Genomic DNA, 23,349 nt, shown 5'->3' with positions numbered 1-23,349 from the left:
TTACTGGAATGGCTCTCCTCCCAATGGCTTTTATTTTCAGGGCTCTGAATTAAGCAAATGAAGAATAATACTGGAAATTGTCACCAATAATACAGCAAATGCCCTGGCTAATATCAATGCACAAATGGCCACAATCAGAACAGTAGCCCTTCAGAATAATTTGGCCTTGGACTTTCTATCGGCTACAGAAGGTGGGACCTGTGCCATTGTAGGAAAGGAATGCTGTACTTATGTTCCTGACCAATCCTTCAACATCACTGATCTCTCAAGGCACATTATCCTGGAAGTTCAGAAACTTGAAAATATGACTTATGGGGAGATGGGTAGTCTCACAGGATGGTGGCCATTTAAGGACTTCTTTGGAAATATCGGAGCTTTTTTCCCCTCATTTTGGCACTATTATTCTTCCTGTAATTATTTGCATTCTCTTATTCAAATACTTGTGGTCTCTGATGTCAAGATGCATTTGTTGTAACCTGTAGAAATGGCCTGATTGATCATGAAATGATCAAAAGGAAGGAATGATAAAGTATTGGGGGAAATAATTGAGATCCTCCATTTTGTAAGTTGCCATTTTGAAATAATAACTTGGCTTTTAAAATGGCTAAGCTCAGTAACCATGGGAACACAATAAGGAAATCACGAATTTTGGCAAAAGCTAGCGTTTTCTTTTTCCCATGACAGTTGCTATAACAAAATAGCTGCAATATAGATTGTAGCTAAGGTATTAATCTATAACTGACGTAAGTAATGTCACATAAATGGCTTTTGTTTAACCTATGGGAAACAATGCTGAAAGCATTCATTATCTGGTTCACATGCAGTGACGCAAATGAAAACATGTCAGCAGCTTTACTTAGCAACACTAAATTTCTTAATTACCTAATGTAAACCTAATTAATAAAGAAACATTATATGGTGAGAATGAGAAAATAAGTTAATAACGCACATCAAGGGTATAAATTATGCTGTCTCTTTACTAAGATTTAGAGATATGTTATTAGCATTTTCAGGGATTTCTACGACTGATACTCTGGAATATTAACTATTAATCTCTCGCCAGCTTAATTACAATAATGTGTGCTTTTTTGTAACTTGCTTGTGATCCGAGAATTTCTGAGTTAACGCCCAGAACTGGATTCTAGTCCAGTCAATAATGGCACTCAGCCTTCGCTCCTTCAATCCCCACGCGATGACACGTGAACTTGCTGGTGTTTCTGCAGGTGGGAGGAGTGGGTGAAGCCATTCCCGCACTGAGAGCAGATGAATGGCCTCTCCCTGGTGTGAACCTGCTGGTGTTTCTGCAGATTGGAATAATCCATGAATCCCTTCCCGCACAGAACAGGAGACCGATCTTCTCAGTGTGGATATGCCTGTGTGTCAGTAGGGCATTTGAATGGGTGAACCCTTTCCCGCAGAGGGAGCAGGTGAATAGCCTCTTCCCGGTATGAACCCGCTAGTGTCTCTGCAGGGCGGAGGAGTTAATGAATCCCTTCCTGCACTTGGAGCAGGTGAATGGCCTCTCCCCGGTGTGGACCCGTTGGTGTCTCCGCAGGGCGGATGAATTATTGAACCTTTTCCCGCACACGGAGCAGGAAAATGGCCTCCCCTTGGTGTGGATGTGCCGGTGTGTCAGCAGGTCAGATGACTGACTGAACCCCTTGTCGCACACGGAGCAGGTGAACGGTCTCTTGCTGGTGGGTCACCAGGGTGGATAAATGAATGAACGCCTTCCCGCACACGGAGCAGGTGAACAGTCTCTCTCTGGTGTGACTGCACTGATGGAGTTTGAGAAAGGGCAGGAATTTGAATTACTTCCCACAGTCCCCACATTTCCCCACAATCAGTTGAAGGACCACTCATACACAGAACATGTTCAGTTTCTTGCCACTGCCATTCATCAGGATTGCTCTGCAATTCAAGAAGATCATGTCTGTGCTGCTGTGGCTTTAACTCCATTTCCTGCCTGTTCTCCATAACCTTTCATTCCCTTGTCACTCAAAATTCTGTTCAATTCAGCCTTGAATACATTCAAAGAGTCTGTCTCAATTTCTCCTTGTGGGGAGCACAGCAGAAACTAACAAGGGAAAAAATTCTTCATCTCTGCCTAAAATGGGATCCCCTTATTAGTAAGCTGGCTCATGAAGTTCTAGATTTTCTGACAAGGAAGCATTTTGTCTGAATCTACCCTGACAAGTTCCTCCCACCTCCCCCCCACCATCTCAGCATTTTATTTGTTTAAATAAAGTCACCTCTCATTCTTCTACACCCCAGTGCACAACTGGAAAGTTTACAGATGATGTGAAACTTGGAAATGCTGTACACTGTTCCCTGGTATATTCTCGATGGCAAAGTGTTGACCAGAATCCACTTTAAGACCAATCATTATTGTTAGAAATGGGGAAAAGTGTTGTTTTTGCAGATAAGCATACAGAAAGGGGTACAGCAAGAGAACTATTAACTCTGCAGGTATTTAGGGAAGAGTATCTCTACTTTTCAGTGTATAATTGTGGTTAATTAAATACTAACTTTGGTGTGTAATTATTATAGCAAATAAGTTCTTTTTAAAAATTATGTTTTCAGCCAAAAGCTGAGATAACCGAAATGCTTGGGCTGTACAAAATGATACAAGTTAATGAAATGTCTGAGGATGGAATGTATCAGCAGAATTGATACAAAATGTTAAACCAGATCTTGATGTACTGTCGACAAAATAATGTGTGTGTCAGCACTTACAGAGAGGAAGGTTGCCAACCTGGGGAAGGGGGCAATGGGTGTGGAGTATAGATGGGCAGAGGCAAAATACTAAGAGAGATTGGGTAATGCAGGAGTCGGGAGAGGTGACCTCACACAGCTCAAAAGTATAACTGTGTAGTCGTTTGAATAATCATCACTTCAATTGCTCTCTGCAATTGGGGTCCTTTCTTGCAAGATCGTAGAATAAATTGTCTTGTTTCCAGCTTTGGTGGTCTCGTCTAAATTTTATTGAATTTTGTTTCTAACATTATCAACATGCTTCTTGCACAATATCAGCCCTTTTGACATTTAGTACCTTCCAACTAAGCTGATCACAGCAAGACAAGAAGTTGAAGTTGAACAGTGTGCCTTTCTTCAGCAAAGTCCAAGTTGAAGTTTGCATTACACACAGTACTTAAAAAAGGCATTTGGCGTACTTGCCTTCACTATTCAGTCCTTTGGGGTATACAGAGTTGGGACGTTATGTCGAGGTACTACAGGACATTGGTAAGGCCTCTTCTGGAGTACTGTATCCAGTTACTGGAAGGATATTATCAAACTGGAGAGAGTTCTGAGGAAACTTATCAGGATGTTGCCAGGTACGGAAGGTATGAAGAGAGGCTGGATAGATTGGGCCTTTTTTCACTGGAGTGTAGGACGTTTCAAGATGAGAAGTTCATAAAATAATGAGAGGTATAGATAGAGTCCCTAGGATGGGCAATTTCACGACTAGGGGGCACATTTTTAATGTGAGAGGAGAGAGACCTAAAAAGGACGAGGGCCAACTTTGTTTACATAGAGGGGGGTTCACATGTAGAATTAACTTGCTGAGGAAGTAGTAGATACTGGTACAATTACAACATTTAAAATAAGTTTGGGTAGGTACTTGAATAGGAAAGGTTTGGATAGATATGGGCCAGCAGCAGGCAGGACAGGTTTAGTTTGTGATTATGTTCGGTATGGACTGAAAAGTCTGTTTCTGTGCTGCGTGACTTTGAGACTACGACTCTATAACTGTAACTAATTATAATTTGCCGTGCTGTTAAATGCTAACCATTTCTTCGGGAAGCCCACGCCTTTAATTGAGAGCATTAACAGAACAAATGAATCTGCCAAGTCAAGGAAGCAAAACCTGTCAATGTCTCCAACAGAGAAACCAAGCCAATCTTTCCAGTCTGCCCCTCTCCCTGGATTCATTTTCTTTGAGCTCCTACAAGCCAACAATGCAACCCAGAATGAAAAAAAAAGGGAAACCGGGATGAGAAAAGAGAGTGTTGTATTCACAAATGATGTCCAGAGGAAGGAAGTTGCAGCCTGGGGCGAAACTCAATCTTCATTCAGGGAGAGAGGCGCCAGCAGCTGCAGAAGCGCACGGTCCAACTTCCGCGGGCTCTGATTGACAGGAGGACCCTGGTCCTCCAGAGAGTCAATTGGTCAATCCCCAGGCAGCTGACAATGGTTATTTGTGACGCCAGGGCGAGCTATTTGGAACGCGGGGACATCACCGGCCGGCACCGCGGCTCCTATTGACTCCTTCAGGAAGTCCCCGCCCCCCCCATTGTAGACGTCACAATGCCGAAGATTACCTGTCAGTTTCAGAGTGAAACTCCCGCCCTCTGGGTAACATCGGGGGGACAAAGCAATGTCCCCCCCTTTCCATTCCTCAGGCGAGGGCACAGACATACACTTTTGTGCAACTGGAGTGAATCCAGAGAGGGAGCGGACTCTGCAAAAGGTGCTCTCTGTCCCTCAGAGAAATGAAAGCTTATTTCATTTTCCCCTCAGTTTGACATGTTTATTCGAATACAATTTGCACCTTGGAAAAAGATTGCTTCTTTTCTCATGTTCATAATTAAAAAGGGTAAGTTTCTCATGGAACGGTGCAGCATTTAAAATTGATATAAAATGTACATATATTTGGGCGGCACGGTGGCACAGCGGTTAGCACTGCTGCCTCACAGCGCCAGCAAATTCCCGACTCAGGCGACTCTCTGTGTGGAGTTTGCACATTCTCCCCGTGTCTGCGTGGGTTTCCTCCGGGTGTTCCGGTTTCCGCCCACAGTCCAAAGATGTGCAGGTTAGGTGAATTGGCCATGCTAAATTGCCCGTAGTGTTAGGTGAAGGGGTAGATGTAGGGGTCTGGGTGGGTTGCGCTTCGGCGGGTCGGTGTGGACTTGTTGGGCCGAAGGGCCTGTTTCCACACTGTCAGTAATCTAATCTAATCTACTTCATGTGGTGTATTTCTGACGTTATTCACTGTTGTAAAAGCGTCATACCTACTGTCTTTCACCTTCTAATTTCTACTATGATGGAAACCCACCGACCCATTCACACCAAGGTGAGGCCATTCTCCTGTTCTCAGTGTGGGTGAAGAGTCATTTAAGCATCTGACCTCCTGACACACCAGCGCGAAAGCATTCATCGATTCTTCCGGCCTGTTTAGACACTATAGCAGGTCCACAGTGGGAAGAGGCTGTTTACCTGCTCCATGTATGGGCAGAGGTTCAGTCAGATAGACGACCTGCAGAAGCACCAATGGGTACACATGGGCAAGAGGCTGTTCACTGCCCTGAGCAAGGGAAGGGCTTCAGTCACGTCAGCAAATTGTAGAAGCACGAGGTGCTCCCACATGGGAGAGAGGCCGTTCAGGTCACCCGAGTGCAGGAAGGGGTTCACTTGCTCAGCTAAGCTGATGACCCAACAGTGGGTCCACACCAGCCTGCTCACCTGCTCTCAGTGTGGGAAGGTCTTCACCTGCTCTTCCCACCTGCAGAGGCACCAGTGAGTTCATGTGCCATCGCAGGTAGGAGGAGCGGGTGAAGCCATTATTGACTGGACTATCAACCCAGTTCTGGGGACTCCTGGGTTCAAATCCTGCCGCAGCAGATGGTGGAATTGGAATTTGGTCAGAAATCCGGAGTCCAGAATCTAATGATGAAACCATTTTTGGGGATAGAAAACCCATCTGAGTCACTCATGTCTTTTTACTGATGGAAACTGCCGTTGTGGGAAAGGATTCATTCAGTCGTCCCAGCCGCATCCTTTACTCGTTCTGGCCTACACGTGACTCCAGACCTACAGCAGTGTGGTTGACTCTTGACTGCGCACCCACCTCCCCACCCCTGGCAAATGATTGGAGAAAAACTTACTTGGATACAGGGTATAAGTTGAAATTGCTGATTGAGGCAATACTTCCCTACAGGTTAAGACTGTACCTAGGATCCAATTACAAAGGGACAACTCAGTGCTGACCAATTGACCTTGAGCTGTTTTAAAGAAAAAAGCTACTTTTTATACGCCATGTTGCTGGGATCTGAAGCTGTAACAAAGTTGGGTTGCAATAAAGGAGACCTGAACTTACTGCCGGACTCAGACTCTCATTGAAAACCGTGAGATCCAAGATTTTTTTAAAAGCTGCTCATTTCTTTCAGTCTCCAGCACTAAGTTTCCAGTCTTGCGTATCAGAAGGAGCAGTGAATGAGTAGCTAGTCTTGTTAGAAACTGTTAAACTGTTCATCTCTGCAGCTACTGCATAATTTCATCGGCATTGTAAAGTTTAATGGCAGTAGTAGGTGATGTGGGCTGTATTCACTAGAAACAAAGTTAAAAAATCACACAACATCGGGTTATAGTCATCAGGTAGCTGTGGAGCAGGATCATAAGACACAGAATTTATAGCAAAAGATTAGCGTGTCATGCACCCAAAATGATATATTGAACAAGCCTGGATTGCTGTCAAGTCTTTCATCTTTTAGAATGGGTTGCAGTTTTTGGCACATTAATCTGTAAATCCCAGAACTACTTTAAGTCACCTTCTCGAGATAACTTAAGGCTTTATAAAACTAGGTGACATCTCAGCTCAGACATGAAAGGTGTGAGGTCTGTATCCCAATCCTGAGTCAGAGTGATGTATTTCCAAAGTAGGAATTGATAAAATGTGACATGGATTGACTGCCTGCAGGTGGTTTGCTTTTTGAGCAAAATAGAATATATCTGCAAACACCCTACAGACTCTCCCTGCAGCTCAAACCCTCCAACTCTGGCAATTGCCTTGTAAATCTTTTCCAAATCCTTTCAAAATTTCACAACATCTTTCCTGGAGCAGGAAGACCACAAATGAACACAGCATTCCAAAAGTGGCCTAATCATTATCCTGTACAGTGGCAACATGACCTCCCAACGCTAATACTTAATGCACTGACCAATAAAGACAAACATACTAAATACCTTCTTCACTATCCTGGATTAGTGGTGCTGGAAGAGCACAGCAGTTCAGGCAGCATCCAACGAGCAGCGAAATCAACGTTTCGGGCAAAAGCCCTTCATCAGGAATCCTGATGAAGGGCTTTTGCCCGAAATGTTGATTTCGCTGCTCGTTGGATGCTGCCTGAACTGCTGTGCTCTTCCAGCACCACTAATCCAGTATTTGATTTTCAGCATCTGCAGTCATTGTTTTTACCTTCTTCACTATCCTGTCTACCTATAACTCCACTTTCAAGGAACTATGAACATGCACCACAAGGTCTCTTTGTTCAGTGTCCGCTTAACTCCCCCCACCCCGCAACATTAACTGTGTAAGTCCTGCCCTGATTTGCCTTATCAAAATGTAACACCTCATATTTATCTAAATTAAACTCCATCTACCACTCCTCAGCCCATCAGCGCATCCAATCAATTCAAATTTATATTGAAGTTTCTTTCCTCTCTCATTCCCTAAAAGCTGATAATCTCCATCCCTCCACGCTCTCCCTCCATTCTCACTTTGCTGAATCTAATTCTTGCTGTACTTCACTCTGAAGGGTCTGGTTCATGCTGATTAACAGGCCCCCACTCAGGGGGGGATCTAATTGAAACATATAGAATATTGAACGGCCTGAACAGAGTGAATGTTGGGAAGATGTTTCCATTGGTAGGAGAGACTACGGACAGAGGATACAGCCTTAGAGTAAAGGAAAGATCTTTAAGAATGGAGAGGAGAGAAATTTCTTCAGCCAGAGAGATAGGTTGGGGCAAAAGACATTGAAAAGTGATCTTATAGAGGATTATAAAATTATGAGGGGTATGGATGAGGTGAACGGCAGGGGATTGCAAGATAAGGTCGCAAATTTTGAAGGTGAGAGGAGAAAGATTTTAAAACGATATGAGAAACAACAGTTTTATTTTAACACAGTTATTTTGGGTGTGGAATGAATGTCCAGAGGATGTGGTGGATGCAGGTACAGTTACAACATTTAAAAGACAGTTAGATAAGTACTTAAATATGAAAAGTTCGTAGGGACATGGGACATGCGCCAAATGCAAGCAGGTGGGATTAGTTTAGTTTGAGAATATAGTCAACATGGACTAGTCAGACTGAAGGGTCTGTTTCTGTACTGATTGACTCTGTAACTGTTCTGTACTGGTCTGAAAACCTTACCTTCCCTCATAACCATCCACTAATTTGTTGTTCAAAAAATCAGGTGAACTCAGCCTTGAATATTTTCAATGACTCTCTAGCTACAGGAAGATATTCCCACTTCTGAACTCAATTCCTCTTGTCCCTCGCCTGCTCATTGCTTGTTGCACCTGTCTGACGACTGGCACTGACTGATGTAAAAGGACACTCAGGCCCATTTTTACAGCCACATCCCTGTTGAAGGGCTCGTGGCCGAAACATTGACTCTCCTGCTCCTCCGATGCTGCCTGACCTACTGTGCTTTGCCGGCGTCACATTTTTCGACTCTGATCTCCAGTCCTGACTTTCTCCACATCCCAATATATCACCATTTAAACAATCCACCTCCTTTTTGCTTCTTTTTCCCCACAGGAAAGGCTATAATTTCACATTGTGGTACTGCGTTTGCCAATTGATACACAAAACGTGACCAACTTTTCCAGAGTCTGTCCGCTCCATGGATTCATTCCCTTTCCTTTCAGTTGCTGCAAGTTATCAATGAAACCCCAGAATGAGAAAAAGGGGAGGGTGAGAAAAGCGTGTTGTACTCAGATGTTGGATAGAGGAAGGAAGTTGCAACCTGGAGTGAAGGTCAGACAGACAGAGAGAGAGACGAACCGCTAAAGATTCGAAGAACATGGTCCAATTGCCGAATTTAGATAATGGGGTGCTCTGATTGGCAGGGGGACTTGGTTGCTTCCGTTCCTCCAGGGCTCTACATTGGACCATCAAAACTAGATAAAAACAATGACTGCAGATGCTGGAAACCAGATTCTAGATTAGAGTGGTGCTGGAAAAGCACAGCAGTTCAGGCAGCATCCGAGGGGCAGGAAAATCGATGTTTCGGGCAAAAGCCCTTCATCAGGAATAGAGGCAGAGAGCCTGCAGAGTGGAGAGATAAAAAAATTAGGTCGCGCGCCATTTTCGTGGTGCACGCGCAGTGCTTTGCCAACACTCAGGCAGTATGTTTTGTGGAGATGCTGGTGTTATTGACAGATTTGAAGTGTCCAAATGCCAACAAAAGGGAAAAAGCCCACAATTTCCCCCCCCCACCTCGACATTGTATTCCTTTTGTATGTCTTTTTCACAGGGCAGGGGAGTCCCAAACCAGAGGGCATAGGTTTCGGGCGAGAGGGGTGAATTTAACATGGACTCAAGGGGTAACTTTTTCACTTAGAGGGTGGTGTGTATATGGAATGAGCTGCCAGAGGAAAGGCATCTAGATGGGGGTATATGAATAAGAAGAGTTGAGAGAGATATGGGCCAAATGCTGGCAAATGGGTCACTAGATTAATTTAGGACAACAGGTCGGCATGGACCCGAGGGCCTGTTTCCATGCTGTGCAACTCTATGACTATTTCTACATAGTCAGAAACATATTTGCAAGACTACAAGTAGGTCATTCACCCTTAACAATCTGTCCTGAACTGTGGCCTAACTGCACATACTTCAATGCAAGTTTCAGAAAGGTATCTGCAGCTATTAAAAAAAAGAATATGCTTTCAGACTTTAATTATGTTTCTGAATATATCATTTTAACTCTCTCAATTTTAAAGATCAATCATTTCTCACACATTACCATCTCCCAGGTAGAGTTATCACCATCCATTCTCTCTCTCTCTCTCTCCTGCAAAGGGCTTGACACAGCAAACAAAGAGGGTACAAGGCATGAGACAGAACAGAGGGTCAGTGGAAGAGAAGGGAGAGAGAATGGACAGGGGACAGTGAGTGAAGGGGAAGCAAAAGACTGGGGGTATAGTGAGATGGAGGGGATAGAGGGTAGGGCAGAGAGAGAGAAACACACTGGGGGACAGAGGGTGAGGGGGTAGGGAAAGATTTGGGGGGCAGAGGGTGTTGGGAAAGAATGAAGGCAGAGAATGAGGGGGAGAGAGAATGGGGGTGCAGAATGCGGGGAGAAAAAGAATAGATGGGGTGCAGTGGCTGGCGAGAGAATGGACAGGGAGGCAGAAGGTGGGGATAGAAAGAGAATAAGTGGGGGGAGAGGGACTCAATGGGGTCAGAGGGTGGGGAGAGAGGGAATGGATGGGTTGGAGAGAGAGGGAATGGTTTGGGTTGGTCAGAGGATGGGGATAGGGGGAATGGATGAGGTGGGGTAAATTTTGGGGAGAGGGCTTGGACAGAGGGCTTGAGATGGGGGCACAGGGAGAGAGAGGGAATGAAAGGGGGGGGGGACAAAGGTTAGGGAGAGGGAATGGATGAGGTGTGGCAGAGATTGGGGAGAGGGGGAATGGATGGGATGGGGCAGAGGTTGGGGAAAGGGGGAATGGCTGGGGTGGGGTAAAGTTTGGGAGAGGGACTGGATGGAGGGAACGGAGGGTGGGGAGACAGAGAGGGAATGAAAGGGTAGGAAGATGGATTGGACAGAGGACATATGGTGGGGAGGTAGCATGGACAGGGGTGCAGAGGGTGAGATGCGAGAGAGAGTGAGAGAGAGAAAAAAAGGACAGGAAGTTGAGGATAGGGACAGAGAATGGATGGGGAGCTGGAGGAGACAGAGACAGAAAATGGACATGGTGCTGTGGGAGACAGAGAAAATGATGGAGGAATGGTGGGGGAATGGACAGCGGGCACTGTGGGTGGCGGGGGGAAATGGACAGCGGGCACTGTGGGTGGCGGGGGGAAATGGACAGCGGGTGCTGTGGGGATGATTGGGTCTGAAGGGAGGGGATGTTGGTGAATGCATCCCACCACTCCCAGCAACCCCTTCTCTGCACATGCAGAGTGCAGATTTTTGTGAAATACACGATAGAGTCTGGAACACTGTGTGAGCACAGTAATCTTTACATCCTGGCATCAGCAAACCAATACTTTTCTGTTTTAAAAACTAAATAAAGATGTGGGTGATATGCTGGGGATGGCAAGAAGTGGCTAAGAAACTGAACCGAGAGTCAGCGCTGTCAGGAGAAGGGAGCTGGCCAAAAACAGGAGGATAGAAGGATGAATTTAGGCGGGTATCCATTGAAAGGTAAGGAATTGGGAGACAGAGATATCGGGGAAAAGATAGAGAAGGCTGCTCCATACAAATCAGAATTCTCTTGTTCTATTTTCTGCCCTTAGCAGAAGAGGATTTGCTGTTCAGGCACGGACAAGAAAATTACTCAGGGCCTGAATATCAGCATCATTTGAATTCAGGAGGGGATATATTTGTCTACAGGAACTGATTTCAAATATCAACGTGACATGAGAAGCCCTCTGATTACACACAGTCTGTTTGGGAGTGCTCCAGGGTTCTGATTGTGGAGAGAACTTTAATGCTTTAGTGTAATGCGGACTAGTGTTCTCGCTGTAGATGAGCCCTTCATTGGATCATTGAAGCTGCTGAGACACAATGACCTGTGGAAATCCTGTGGAAGCAAATTCCATTCCTCAAACAGACTGGAGTGTCACCAGGACTGGGGAGAAGCCAATCGATTGCTGAGCGCTGGAGAGGGGATTCCTTCAGTCCAAGACTGTAGGCGGCCAGTGGTTAGCACCGCTGCCTCACAATGCCAGGGACCCGGGTTCAATTCCACCTTTTAGGTGACTGTCTGTGTGGAGTTTGTATTTTCCTCCACCCTCCTCCCGTGTCTGCAGGGTTTCCTCTGCATGGTCGGGTTTCCTCCCATGGTCCAAAGATGTGCAGGTTAGAGTGGATTGGGCATTCTTAATTCAGGGATTAGCCACAGGAATGTTTGGGTGGGTCCGGGTGGGATGCTCTTCAGAGGGTCACTGTGGACTTGTTGGGCCTAGGGGTCTGTTTCCACAGTGTAGGGTTCTATGAGTCCCCCCAACGTATCTGCAGCCTGACTTCCAGCTCCATCTCTTTGAGCTGAAGGTCCTTCAGCATATGTTTGCCCTGGATCACAGCATCCAGAGCCTCCCACCTTCTGCAAATCAACAGACACGTCACACCCTCCAATGTGTGTTGTGTAACTGCTTAAATCGTTATTAGAGGCCCAGCAGAGGCTGATAGCCAAATTCAGAACCCATGAGGAAAGCCTCAACTGGGATCTTGGGTTCATGTACAGATAACTACTCCATACACACTCTATGCACATACTCACACAGACGCCTCCCTCAGATACACACAAACACACACCCACCCCCTCTCACAGGCTTATACTCCATCACACACACACACACACACACTTTACCAAGCATGCATACATGCTATCATACACACTCACACTGTCTCTCATGCACACACACTTATATACAAGACTTTGGGGTGAATTTTAGTTTGCAGAATTATCTGAAGATACATTGTATTTTGCTGAAAAAGCACACAATCAATCACGTAATATTTTATAAATTCCTACTTTGGAAATAGAACCAGTCTAACTCAAGATTGGGATAGACCTTAAGTCATTTCGAAAATATGACTTTAAAGTAGTTCTGGGATTTATATATTAATGAACCAAAACCTGCACCCATCCTAAAAGATGAAAGACTTAACAGCAATCTAGGTTTGTTCAATATATCATCTCTGTTGCATGAAACTGTGATTATTTGCTATATTTCTGTGTCTTATGATCCTGCTCCACATCCATCTAATGAAGGAGCAGTGTTCTGAAAGCTAGTGCTTCCAAATAAACTTGTTGGACTATAATCTGGTGTTGTGTGATTTTTAACTTTGTTTCGAGTGAATACATCCTCCACCTCCCGGTGCTGCCAGTAAACGTTACAATGCTGATTAAACGATGCAGTATGTGCAGAAATGAAAAATTTACAATTTCTAATGTAGAAATTTACAATTTCTACTCATTCACTGCTCCTACTGACTCATGACATTGGAGACTTAGTGCTGGAGGCTGAAAGAAATGAGCAGCTTTAAAACAAAAACCTGTCGGATCTCACAGCTTTCAATGAGAGTCTGAGTCCAGGGGTAAGTTTAGGTAACCTTTATTGCAAACTAACTTTGTTACAGCTTCAGATCTCCCCAGCAAAAAGGTGAACAAAAAGTAGCTTTTGTTTTCTTAAACAGCTCAAGGTCAAAGTGCACACAATCCTTCCAACTCCACTTCCTTTACTGTTGGTCAGCACCGAGTTGTCTCCATTTTGCAGGGGGTGGGGGGTGTCAAGAATCACCCAAACTTCTGTGGGTCTGGGGTCACGTGTAGGCCAGACTCAGCAAAGGATGCAGCTGGGATGACTGAGTGAATCCTTTCCCGCAACGGCAGTTTCCTTCCCTAAAAAAGGACATGAGTGAATCAGATGAGAGATTTTCCTCTGCGAGAATGGTTTCAGCATCAGATTCTGAACTCCACATTTCTGACCAAATTCCAATTCAGCTGTCTGCTGTGGCGGGATTCAAACCCGGGAGTCCCCACAGCTGAGTTGATAGTCCAATCGATAATGGCAATTGGCCATTGCCCCTTCAATCCCCCTGCGATGGCACGTGAACTCGCTGGTGACTCCGCAGGTGGGAGGAGCGGGTGAAGCCCTTCCCACACTGAGAGCAGATGAATGGCCTCTCCCCGGTGTGAACCCGCTGGTGGATCAGCAGTGTAGATGACTGAGTGAACCCCTTCCCACACACGGAACACGTGAACGGCCTCTCCCCGGTGTGGATCCGCTGGTGCCTCCGCAAGTTGCCCACATGACTGAAGCTCTTCCCACACTTGGTGCAGGTGAATGGCCTCTCCCCAGTGTGGACCCGCCGGTGCGTCAGCAGAGTGTAAGAATCGACGAATCCCTTCCCGCACTCAGAGCAGGTGAATGGCCTCTCCCCCATGTGGACCCGCTGGTGTTTCAGGAGATGGGATGCATCGATGAATCGTTGCCCACACTGAGAGCAGGAGAACGGCCTCTCCCCGGTGTGAACCCGCTGGTGCGTCTGCAGCCGGGACGACTGAGTGAATCCTTTCCCACAATGGCGGCAGATGAAAGGCCTCTCCCCGGTGTGAACCCGCTGATGCGTCTGCAGGTTGCACAGCCAACTGAACCTCTTCCCGCACACTGAGCAGGAGAACGGCCTCTCCCCGGTGTGAATGCGTCTGTGGGTTTCCAGTGCCGATGGGGAAGCGAACCCTTTCCCACAATCCTCACATTTCCACGGCTTCCCCATGGAGGGGAGCTTTCCTTGTGTCTCTCTGGCTTTAAAATTAAAAGCAGAACAGGTATGCAGTCTCTCTCCACCGTGAGGCGTGAGATTTTGATCCCTCAGGTTGAGTAAATGGTTTGAAGCACTTCTCACAGTCAGTGCACTGATTCTCCCTATGTGGTGTCTCAATATTCTCTCTACCACACCAGTATCTAAAATATCTCACGCAGACAAAAGCAAACATGTCTTCTTCATTTGAAGAGTTGCTGATATGCAAGCACCAATGATTCAAGTGGCTCTGTCAGAAGTTGATTTATCATTTGCTTTCAGATTTCTTTCTGCATGTCTTCCTGCAAAAAAAAAATCACAAATTAAGTGATCACTGTCTGTACAGTTAAATGAACATAACATAAGTGGCAATTCCTGTAGATTGCCAGATGCCTGCTGATCACATATTATCCAGGATACAGAAAACCCTCATGCGGCCAGCTAGCCTTAAGTGTGTATGGAGGAAAACCTCATTTAGGTGACAATGAGCTGGAACAAGCTGCCTACAAAAGGTGCTGGAAATGGAGCTGAATCAAGGATATGATAATAACATGTCAACGCTGCTTGCGAAAAGAGTTATGGAAAGCCAGTAAAGTTGCTGAATGACTTCCTGCTGTCCGTTTAAATAAAAAAAGATGCCAAGACCTACAGGACGGCACGCCATTACTGTATTACAAGGTGAAAAATCATAGCTATGAATGGTTAACAACAGCCAATAATATCAGATATACACCATATGCCTACATTTGAAATCAATGCGCCAATCCCTTAAATGTTCCTCAATTTCATGATAAACTACCCTTTTAATTGTGAACATGAGGAAAGAAGCAATCCTTTTCTCGGTTGCAAACTTTATAAGTGCTAAACTGAGGGAATACACAATGAAAATACCTTTAAGAGGGACAGTGAGCATCTTTGCAGAGTCTGCTCCCTCCCTGGATTCATTCCAGTTGCTACAAATGAACAGTGTTTCCCCCCAACTCTCTACCTCCCAGGATGAGGAATAGAAAGGAGGAGACATTGCTTTACTCCCAGATGTTGCCCAGCGGGAAGGAGTTTCACTCTGAAACTGACCGAGCTACTTCCGCGTTGTGGCGTCCACAATGGAGGGGTGGGGCAGACAGTGGCCTCGCACTGTGCCTGTCCTGTTCTGCAGCTGAGGCACGTGGGGAGGAAGGACACTTTGCAAACTCCTTTCGCTCTCCTCCAAGTCAATGCGGTTTGAGTTCAAGCAAAGCATGGAGTTTCATTTTTGCTTCATGCTCACAGAAAACCACCTCCTCTGTGAAACCAACACTTTACTCCCCGTCCAACTATGGAAATAGCGACTTATGAGACTCCAGAGTTGGAGTTCCTCCCATACCTGCTGTAGGGGGTTTGGTAGACACTGTTTATTTTATGAACCATTTCAATTCAACCTCATCTTTGCCATTCAAATGCTAATTTTACACAGAGGATGGTTCATGTGTGGAATGAACTTCCTGAGGAAATGGTGGGTGCGGATACAATTAAAAGACATTTGGATAAATATGTGAATAGGAAAGGTTTGGAGGGATACAAGCCAGGATCAGGCAGGAGAGACGGGTTTAATTTGGGATTATGGTTGGCATGGACTGGTTGGACTGAAGGTCTGTTTCCATACTGTACGACTCTATGGCAGGTTCACAGTTCCTTGTAAGTGAAGGAGGTGTTTGGTATGCTTGCCTTTACGGGTCAGTGCACTGACTGGAGGAGTTGGGAGGTCATGTTGCAGCTGTACAAGACATTGGTTAGGCCACGTTTGGAGTAGTGCATTCAATTCTGGTTTCAGTGACATACCATACACCAGAGATAGTGACTGAAATTGACTACAATACAGAATAAAATAATTAAAACCCGCAGTGCAGAAAGAGGCCGTTTGGCCCATTAAATGCATTGGGTAGAGGTGGTGGGAGCACATTTTGGAGCTATTCAGGACATTGGTTTGGCTACTTTTGGAATATTGCATTCAATTCTGGTCTCCCTACTATAGGATAGGAAAGCTGTTGTGAAACTTGAACGGTGCAGCAAAGATTGATAAGAATGTTGCCAGTGTTGGAGGGTTTGTGGTATCAGGCAAAGCTGGATAGGATGGGGCTGATTCCCTGGAGTGTCGGAGGCTGAGGGTGACCTTATATAGGTACAGAAAATCATTAGGGGCATGGATAGGGTAAATAAGCCAGAGGAAGGGTGGAGGCTGGTACAATTACAACATTTAAAAGGCACCTGGATGGTTGTGTGAATAGGAAGGGTTTGAAGGGATATGTGAAAAATGTTGGCAAATGGGTCACTAGATTTATACAGAAGATCTTGTCAGTATGGATGTGTTCAAAAAGTCTATTTCTGAGCAGTATATCTCTGTCTATTTGATACAGATGCTTTATTTCTGTTGATGTAAATAAATCATAGCTGGGAACTAATATATGGGAGACAGAATTCCTCAAGTAGGGAATCCTGGGAGATCCCTAACTCTGGTTTATTATCTAATGAACAAACGTTAAGCACGAGCACCAATTGTGTGTTTATGTCTAATTTTGTTTCATTTTTCTTATTTTATTCCCTATGATGAGTCTCTGTCTGGATGGTTGACAGGCTAGGAGACTGTCGGTTGGGCCTTGATCGACAATGTTTTATTGTTCTGGAAGGTATAAGGGTGGGGGGGGTCAAAGCTTCGGCAGAAATCCAGCAGAGCTGAGAACAGACAACACCTTATTCTGTGGAAACAGGGAGATCAACAGAAGACAGAGAAATCAGGACATGCAATCCGAGCTGACACCAGACTACCATATTGTCAGTGCTTTGATTAGCAGTGCCAACCCTCTACCTTTACCTAGCTTCCCACTCGACTTGAATGCCATGTACTCCCTCGATATTCAGAATCCAATCCTTGTCATTCCTAAAGCTATGTCTCTGTAAGGAGTCTCAGATCATATCCTCTTCAGCGTGTGCAGTCAATTCATTCACTTTTGTTACAATGCAGCACCCATTCAGACATACAGTCTTCACTTTAAATTTTTGCGATCTTTTGCATCCAGCTTTGCTTGCTGGTACACTTACTCTCCGTGTCCCTTTCTATCATTCTCTAATGTTCACTTACCACATCACTACATTGCTCACCTGCCCTGATTTGAATTCCCCAACGCCTTATCTTCACCATGGACATCTAGTCCCTGTTCACCTCCATCCCCCATCACTAAGGACTCAAAGCCTTCAGCTTCTTCCTTTCTCACCATACCAACCAGTACCCTTCCACTGACACCCTCCTTCGACTGACTGAACTGGTCCTCACTCTGAACAACTTCTCCTTCCAATCCTCCCACTTCCTCCAAACCAAAGGAGTAGCCATGGGCACCCGCATGGGCCCCAGCTATACCTGCCTCTTCATAGGATATGTGGAACAGTCCATCTTCCGCAGCTACAATGACACCACCCCTCACCTTTCCCTCCGCTACATCGATGATTGTATCAGCGTTGCCTCGTGCTCCCACGAGGAGGCTGAACAGTTCATCCATTTTACCAACACCTTCCACCCCGACCTCAAATTCACCTGGACCGTCCCAGACTCCTCCCGCCCCTTCCTAGACCTCTCCATTTCTACCTCTGGCGACCGAATCAACACAGACATTTACTATAAACTGACTGATTCCCACAGCTACCTAGAGTACACCTCCTCCCACCCTGCCCCCTGTAAAAACGCCATCCCATATTCCCAATTCCTTTGTCTCCGCCGCATCTGCTCCCAGGAGGACCAGTTCCAATACCGTACAACCCAAATGGCCTCCTTCTTCAAAGACTGCAATTTCCCCCAGACGTGATCGACGATGCTCTCCACCGCATCTCTTCCACTTCCCACTCCTTCGCCCTTGAGCCACCGCCCCCCCATCGCCACCAGGACAGAACCCCACTGGTCCTCACCTACCACCCCACCAACCTCCATATACATCGTATCATCCGTCGTCATTTCTGCCACCTCCAAACGGACCCCACCATCAGGGATATATTTCCCTCCCCTCCCCTATCAGCGTTCTGAAAAGACCACTCTCTCCGTGACTCCCTCGGCAGGTCTACACCCCCCACCAACCCAACCTTCACTCCCAGCACCTTCCCCTGCAACCGCAAGAAATGTAAAACTTGCACCCACACCTCCCCCCTCACTTCCCTCCAAGGCCCCAAGGGATCCTTCCATATCTGCCACAAATTCACCTGCACCTCCACACACATCATTTACTGCATCCGCTGCACCCGATGTAGCCCCCTCTATATTGGGGAGACAGGCCGCCTACTTGCGGAACATTTCAGAGAACACCTCTGGGACACCCGGACCAACCAACCCAACCATCCTGTGGCTCAACACTTCAACTCCCCCTCCCACTCCACCAAGGACATGCAGGTCCATGGACTCCTCCATTGCCAGACCATAGCAACACGACAGCTGGAGGAAGAGCGCCTCATCTTCCGCCTGGGAACCCTCCCACCACAAGGGATGAACTCAGATTTCTCCAGTTTCCTCATTTCCCCTCCCCCCACCTTCTCTCAGTCCCGACCCTCGAACTCAGCACCGCCTTCTTGACCTGCAATCTTCTTCCTGACCTCTCCGCCCCCACCCCCACTCCGGCCTATCACCCTCACCTTAACCTCCTTCCACCTGTCGCATTTCCAACAACCCTCTCCCAAGTCCCTCCTCCCTACTTTTTATCTGAGTCTGCTTGGTACACTTTTCTCATTCCTGAAGAAGAGCTCATGCCCGAAACGTCGATTCTCCTGCTCCTTGGATGCTGCCTGACCTGCTGCACTTTTCCAGCAACACATTTTCAGCTTTGATTTGGATTGGCCATGAGAAATGCATTTTTATACATTCACAGTAATAGAAGCAGGCGCAGGGCATTTGGCCCATTGAGCCTAGTCCACCATTCATTAATATCGCGGCTGATCTATCTATCGTCTCAGCTGCTCTTACCTGCATTATCCCAACCCCCCTAAATTTCCCTACCATGCAAACTCCCATCGAACCGTGTCTTGAATATGGCTGCTTCTATTGCTTCCTTGACCAAAGAATTCCATAGATTAACCACTCTCTGGGAAAAGCAGTTCCTCCTCCTCTGCCCTAAACCTAGTCCCCCCAATCTTGTGGCTTAGTCTCACCCACCAGCAGAAACAATTGGATAGGGTGGGTCTGGGTGGCATGATCTTCCGATGGGTCAGTGTGGACTTGATGGGATGAATGACCTGCTTCTACACTGGAGGGCTTCTATGATTTACCAAAGTTGTGTTTGCCCCAGATCACAGCACTCAGAATCTCTCACCTTCCGCAAATTGAAAGACAAGTCCCACCCTGCCTCTTGCATGTTGTTTTACCTAACTGATAAATCGTTGAGTGAATACAGCCCACACCTCCCTCTTCTGCCACTTAATGTAACAATGCTGATGAAAATGTAGTACTGAAAATTGTAAAACTTCTAACAATACCAGTTGCTGATTCACTGCTCTTTGTGATGCACAGCATTGGAAACACAATGTTGGAGGGTAAATGTAATGAGCAGTTTAAATCAAAAACCCACCGAACCCTTCACTAGGCTCCCCATTCAGGACACTACTTACTGCCAGTAAATCTTAAAACACTTCAATCCCACATTGCAACAAATTCCCACTTTCCACCAAAATCCTGGGTGTCCTCACTCACTCACTTGCTGTCGCACAAATGAAAAATTTCATTGTAACTTCTGCTCCCAGTAAGGGCAAAACATCTTTGAAAGCTGCTCTGAAAGTCTAGTCTTCACAACACTTCTGCTTTCCTTTGATCCAGCTCGTCCGTGCTGAACAGGTATCCTAAATTAACATAGTCGAGTACTTAGCCCATATTCGTCCCATCCCTCCCTATTTATGTACTCATCCAGATGCCTTTAAAAATGTTGCAATTATAGGACCTCCACCATTTTCTCTGGCAGTTCATTCCATGCACGCATCACCCTCTGCGTGAGAAAACTTCCCCTAAGGTTCCTTTTAAATTATTCCCCTGTCAGCTCAAACCTGTGCCCTCTAGATTTGAACTCCCCTACTCTGGGGAAAAGATCTTGGCTATTCACCCTACCCATGCTCCTTATGAACTTCTCTTAAGTCACCCCTCAGCCTCCAATGCTCCAAGGAAAACAGCCCCAGCCTATTCAGCCTCCCTCTATAGCGCAAACTTTCCATCTCTGGCAACAGCCTCGTAAATCTTCTCCAAACCCTTTCAAAGATTAGCAACATTTTTCCTTTGGAAGGGAAACCAGCACTGAACACAGTATTCCAAAAATGACCTAATCAATGTACAGCCACAACATGACCTCCCAACTTCTATACCAAAATGCATTGACCTATCAAACAAGCACACTAAACACCTTCTTTGCTATCCTGTCTACCTGCATCCCACTTTCAACAAAATATGAACCTGTACTCCAAGGTACCTTTGTCCAATTAACTGTGTAGATCCTGCTTTGAACTGCCTTTCCAAAACGGGGTTAAGAAAATTGTCAACCGTGACTGAATGATGGAGCACACCTGAAGGGCTGACTGGCCTAATTTCTGCTTCAATGTCCAATGTTCTTTTGCTGTTCTGGACACAGAGTCTGAGATTTGGGAGTAGATTAGATTACTTACAGTGTGGAAACAGGCCCTTCGGCCCAACAAGTCCACACCGCCCCGCCGAAGCGTAACCCACCCATACCCCTACATCTACATTTACCCCTTACCTAACACAATGGGCAATTTAGCATGGCCAATTCACCTGACCTGCACATCTTTGGACTGTGGGAGGAAACCGGAGCACCCGGAGGAAACCCACGCAGACACGGGGAGAACGTGCAAACTCCACACAGTCAGTCGCCTGAGGCGGGAATTGAACCCGGGTCTCAGGCGCTGTGAGGCAGCAGTGCTAACCACTGTGCCACCGTGCAGCCCACTGAGTAGGAATAGGCCATTTGGTCTTTCCAGCCTGCACCAGCATTGAACAGTTTATAACTGGATATAAATATACCTGTATCTAGGTGGTTAGGCTGGGACTATTTTCACTGGAGCATCAAAGGTTGAGAGTGGCCTCATAGAGGATTATAATATCATGAGGTGAACAGCAGGTGTCCTTTCCCTCAGGTGGAGGTTTCAAGATTAGGGAGCAATTTTTAAGATGAGAGGAGAAATATTTTAAAAAGACATGAGGGGCACTTTTTTACTTAGCCAGACAGTGGTTTGTGTGTGGAATAAATGTCCAGAGGAAGTGGTGGATGCAGGTACACCTCCAATGTTTGGATAAGTACGTGAATAGGAAAGGTTCGGAGGAATATGGGCCAAACACTGGCTGGTGGGACTAGTTTAGTTTGAGAACATAGTCAGCATGGACTACTTGGATTGAACGGTCTGTTTCTGTGCTGTATGACTCTGTGACTGTTCTATACTGATCTTAAAACCATTTTCTTGCTTCCCCCATAACCATCCACTTCTTTGTTCTTCAAAGTCAAATTAACTCAGCCTTGAATACATTCAATGACCTAACTACAAGAAGACATCCCCACTTCTGAACTCAATTCCTCTTGCTACTATACCACTTGCTTTGCACATTATTTGCTGCACCTGTCTGACAATTGGCATTGACTGGTGTTGAAGGACGCTGAGACTCCATTGTCCATCCACACATCATCGCTGATGAAGGGCTTGTGCCCAAAGTTGACGAACTTTGCTACTCCTCGGGTGCTGCCTAACCTGTTGTGCTTGTCCAGCGCTACACTTTTCAACTCTGATCTCCAGTCCTCACTTTCTCCACATCTCACCATATCACCATTTAAACAATGCACCTCATTTCTGATTTTTATTTTATTTTACACAGCAAAGACTATAACTTCACCGTGCATTTTGCCATGTGTTTGCAAATTGAGACACCGACCTGGATCAACTTTTCCAGAGTCTGTCCCCTCCCTCAATCCACTCTCTGTCCTTTCAGTTGTTGCAAGCCAACAACCGAACCCCAGAATGGAAAAAAAAAACATGGAAGATGTATTGAGAAAATAAACTACTGTACTCACAAATGTTGGACAGTGGAAGGAAGTCACGCTCCGGGGTGAAGTTCAATCTGCATTCAGAGGGAAAAGGAGCAGCAACAGCTTCTGAAGTTCACGATCCAACTTCCGCATTTCGACAATGGACGGCTCTGACTGACAGGAGGACCATACTCCTTCCGGTCCTCCAATGGTCCACGGAATACAGCCCGCGCGCCGGGTCTGCGGACACCCAAGAGTATGCGCAGTGCTTTGCTGACACTGCCGGACATGCGCAGTGCTTGCTGATATGGCGGCGCATGCTCAGTGGAGATGCTGATGCCAGTGAAAGTTAAAAATCACACCACGCCAGGTTAAAGTCCAATAGAATTTATGACCTTGCCATCTTATACTTCAAAACCACCTCCGAAGCCTAGTGCTTCAAAATAAGCATGCTGGAGTACAGTAATATTTTTTCTCAACACATTTTCCATTTTTTTTTCATTGTGGGGTTCATTTGTTGACTTGCAGCAACTGAAAGAGTGAATTGAGGGAGGGGATTGAGACTCTGGAAAATTGATCCAGGCCTGTGTCTCAATTTGCAAACACATGGTGTGTGATTCTTGTGAGGAAAGAAACAATCCCTTTCTGGGGTGCAAACTGAGGGAGAACACAAGGGGTGCAAACTAAGGGAGAATACGTTTCTGAGAGTCAGAGAGTGAGCACTTTTGGAGAGTAAACTCCCTCCCTGGATACACTCCAGTTGCTACAACTGAACAGTGTTTCCCCCCTCTTTCTCTCTTTCCCTCCCAGTGTGAGAAATCTAGTCCCATTTGCCAGCACTTGGCCATTATCCTTCAAAACCTGACCTGTTCATATACCCATCCAGATGCTTTTTAAATGCTGAAATTGTGTCGTTTCATCTGGCGGCTCATTCCATACACCACCCTCTGCGTGAAAACATTGCTCCTTCAGTCCCTTTTAAATCTTTTTCTTCTCACCCTAAACCAAGTCCTCTTGTTCAGGACTCCACCACCTGAGGGAAAAGACATTGTCTTCTTATTCTA

At 46.0% G+C, this 23,349-nt stretch overlaps 1 protein-coding gene and 1 long non-coding RNA gene across 2 annotated transcripts; one reads left to right on the top strand and one right to left on the bottom strand.

Annotated features, from left to right (window-relative positions):
* Positions 1–4,348: 4,348 nt before the first annotated feature.
* LOC140460241 (uncharacterized) lies at positions 4,349–6,096 on the top strand. Its single transcript, XR_011953921.1, has 2 exons — positions 4,349–4,597; positions 5,939–6,096. It is a non-coding gene; the product is annotated as an uncharacterized lncRNA (long non-coding RNA).
* A 6,975-nt stretch (positions 6,097–13,071) lies between these two features.
* Positions 13,072–22,524, bottom strand: LOC140460240 (uncharacterized). The gene is made up of 2 exons (XM_072554674.1): positions 22,331–22,524; positions 13,072–14,563 (listed from the first exon to the last, which is right to left on the bottom strand). Exon 2 carries the CDS (start codon positions 14,235–14,237, stop codon positions 13,548–13,550), a length of 690 nt encoding a protein of 229 aa, XP_072410775.1. The 5' UTR covers positions 14,238–14,563; positions 22,331–22,524; the 3' UTR covers positions 13,072–13,547.
* Between the last annotated feature and the right edge of the window lie 825 nt (positions 22,525–23,349).

Source organism: Chiloscyllium punctatum, chromosome 36, assembly GCF_047496795.1.
Source record: "Chiloscyllium punctatum isolate Juve2018m chromosome 36, sChiPun1.3, whole genome shotgun sequence".
In the NCBI taxonomy this organism is placed as follows: domain Eukaryota; kingdom Metazoa; phylum Chordata; class Chondrichthyes; order Orectolobiformes; family Hemiscylliidae; genus Chiloscyllium; species Chiloscyllium punctatum.
This window is presented reverse-complemented; position numbering and strand designations above follow the sequence as displayed.

Bases quoted from the DNA above. Each gene is read 5' to 3' on its own strand.
- LOC140460240 (XM_072554674.1), bottom strand. From the start codon at position 14,237: ATGGGGAAGCCGTGGAAATGTGAGGATTGTGGGAAAGGGTTCGCTTCC.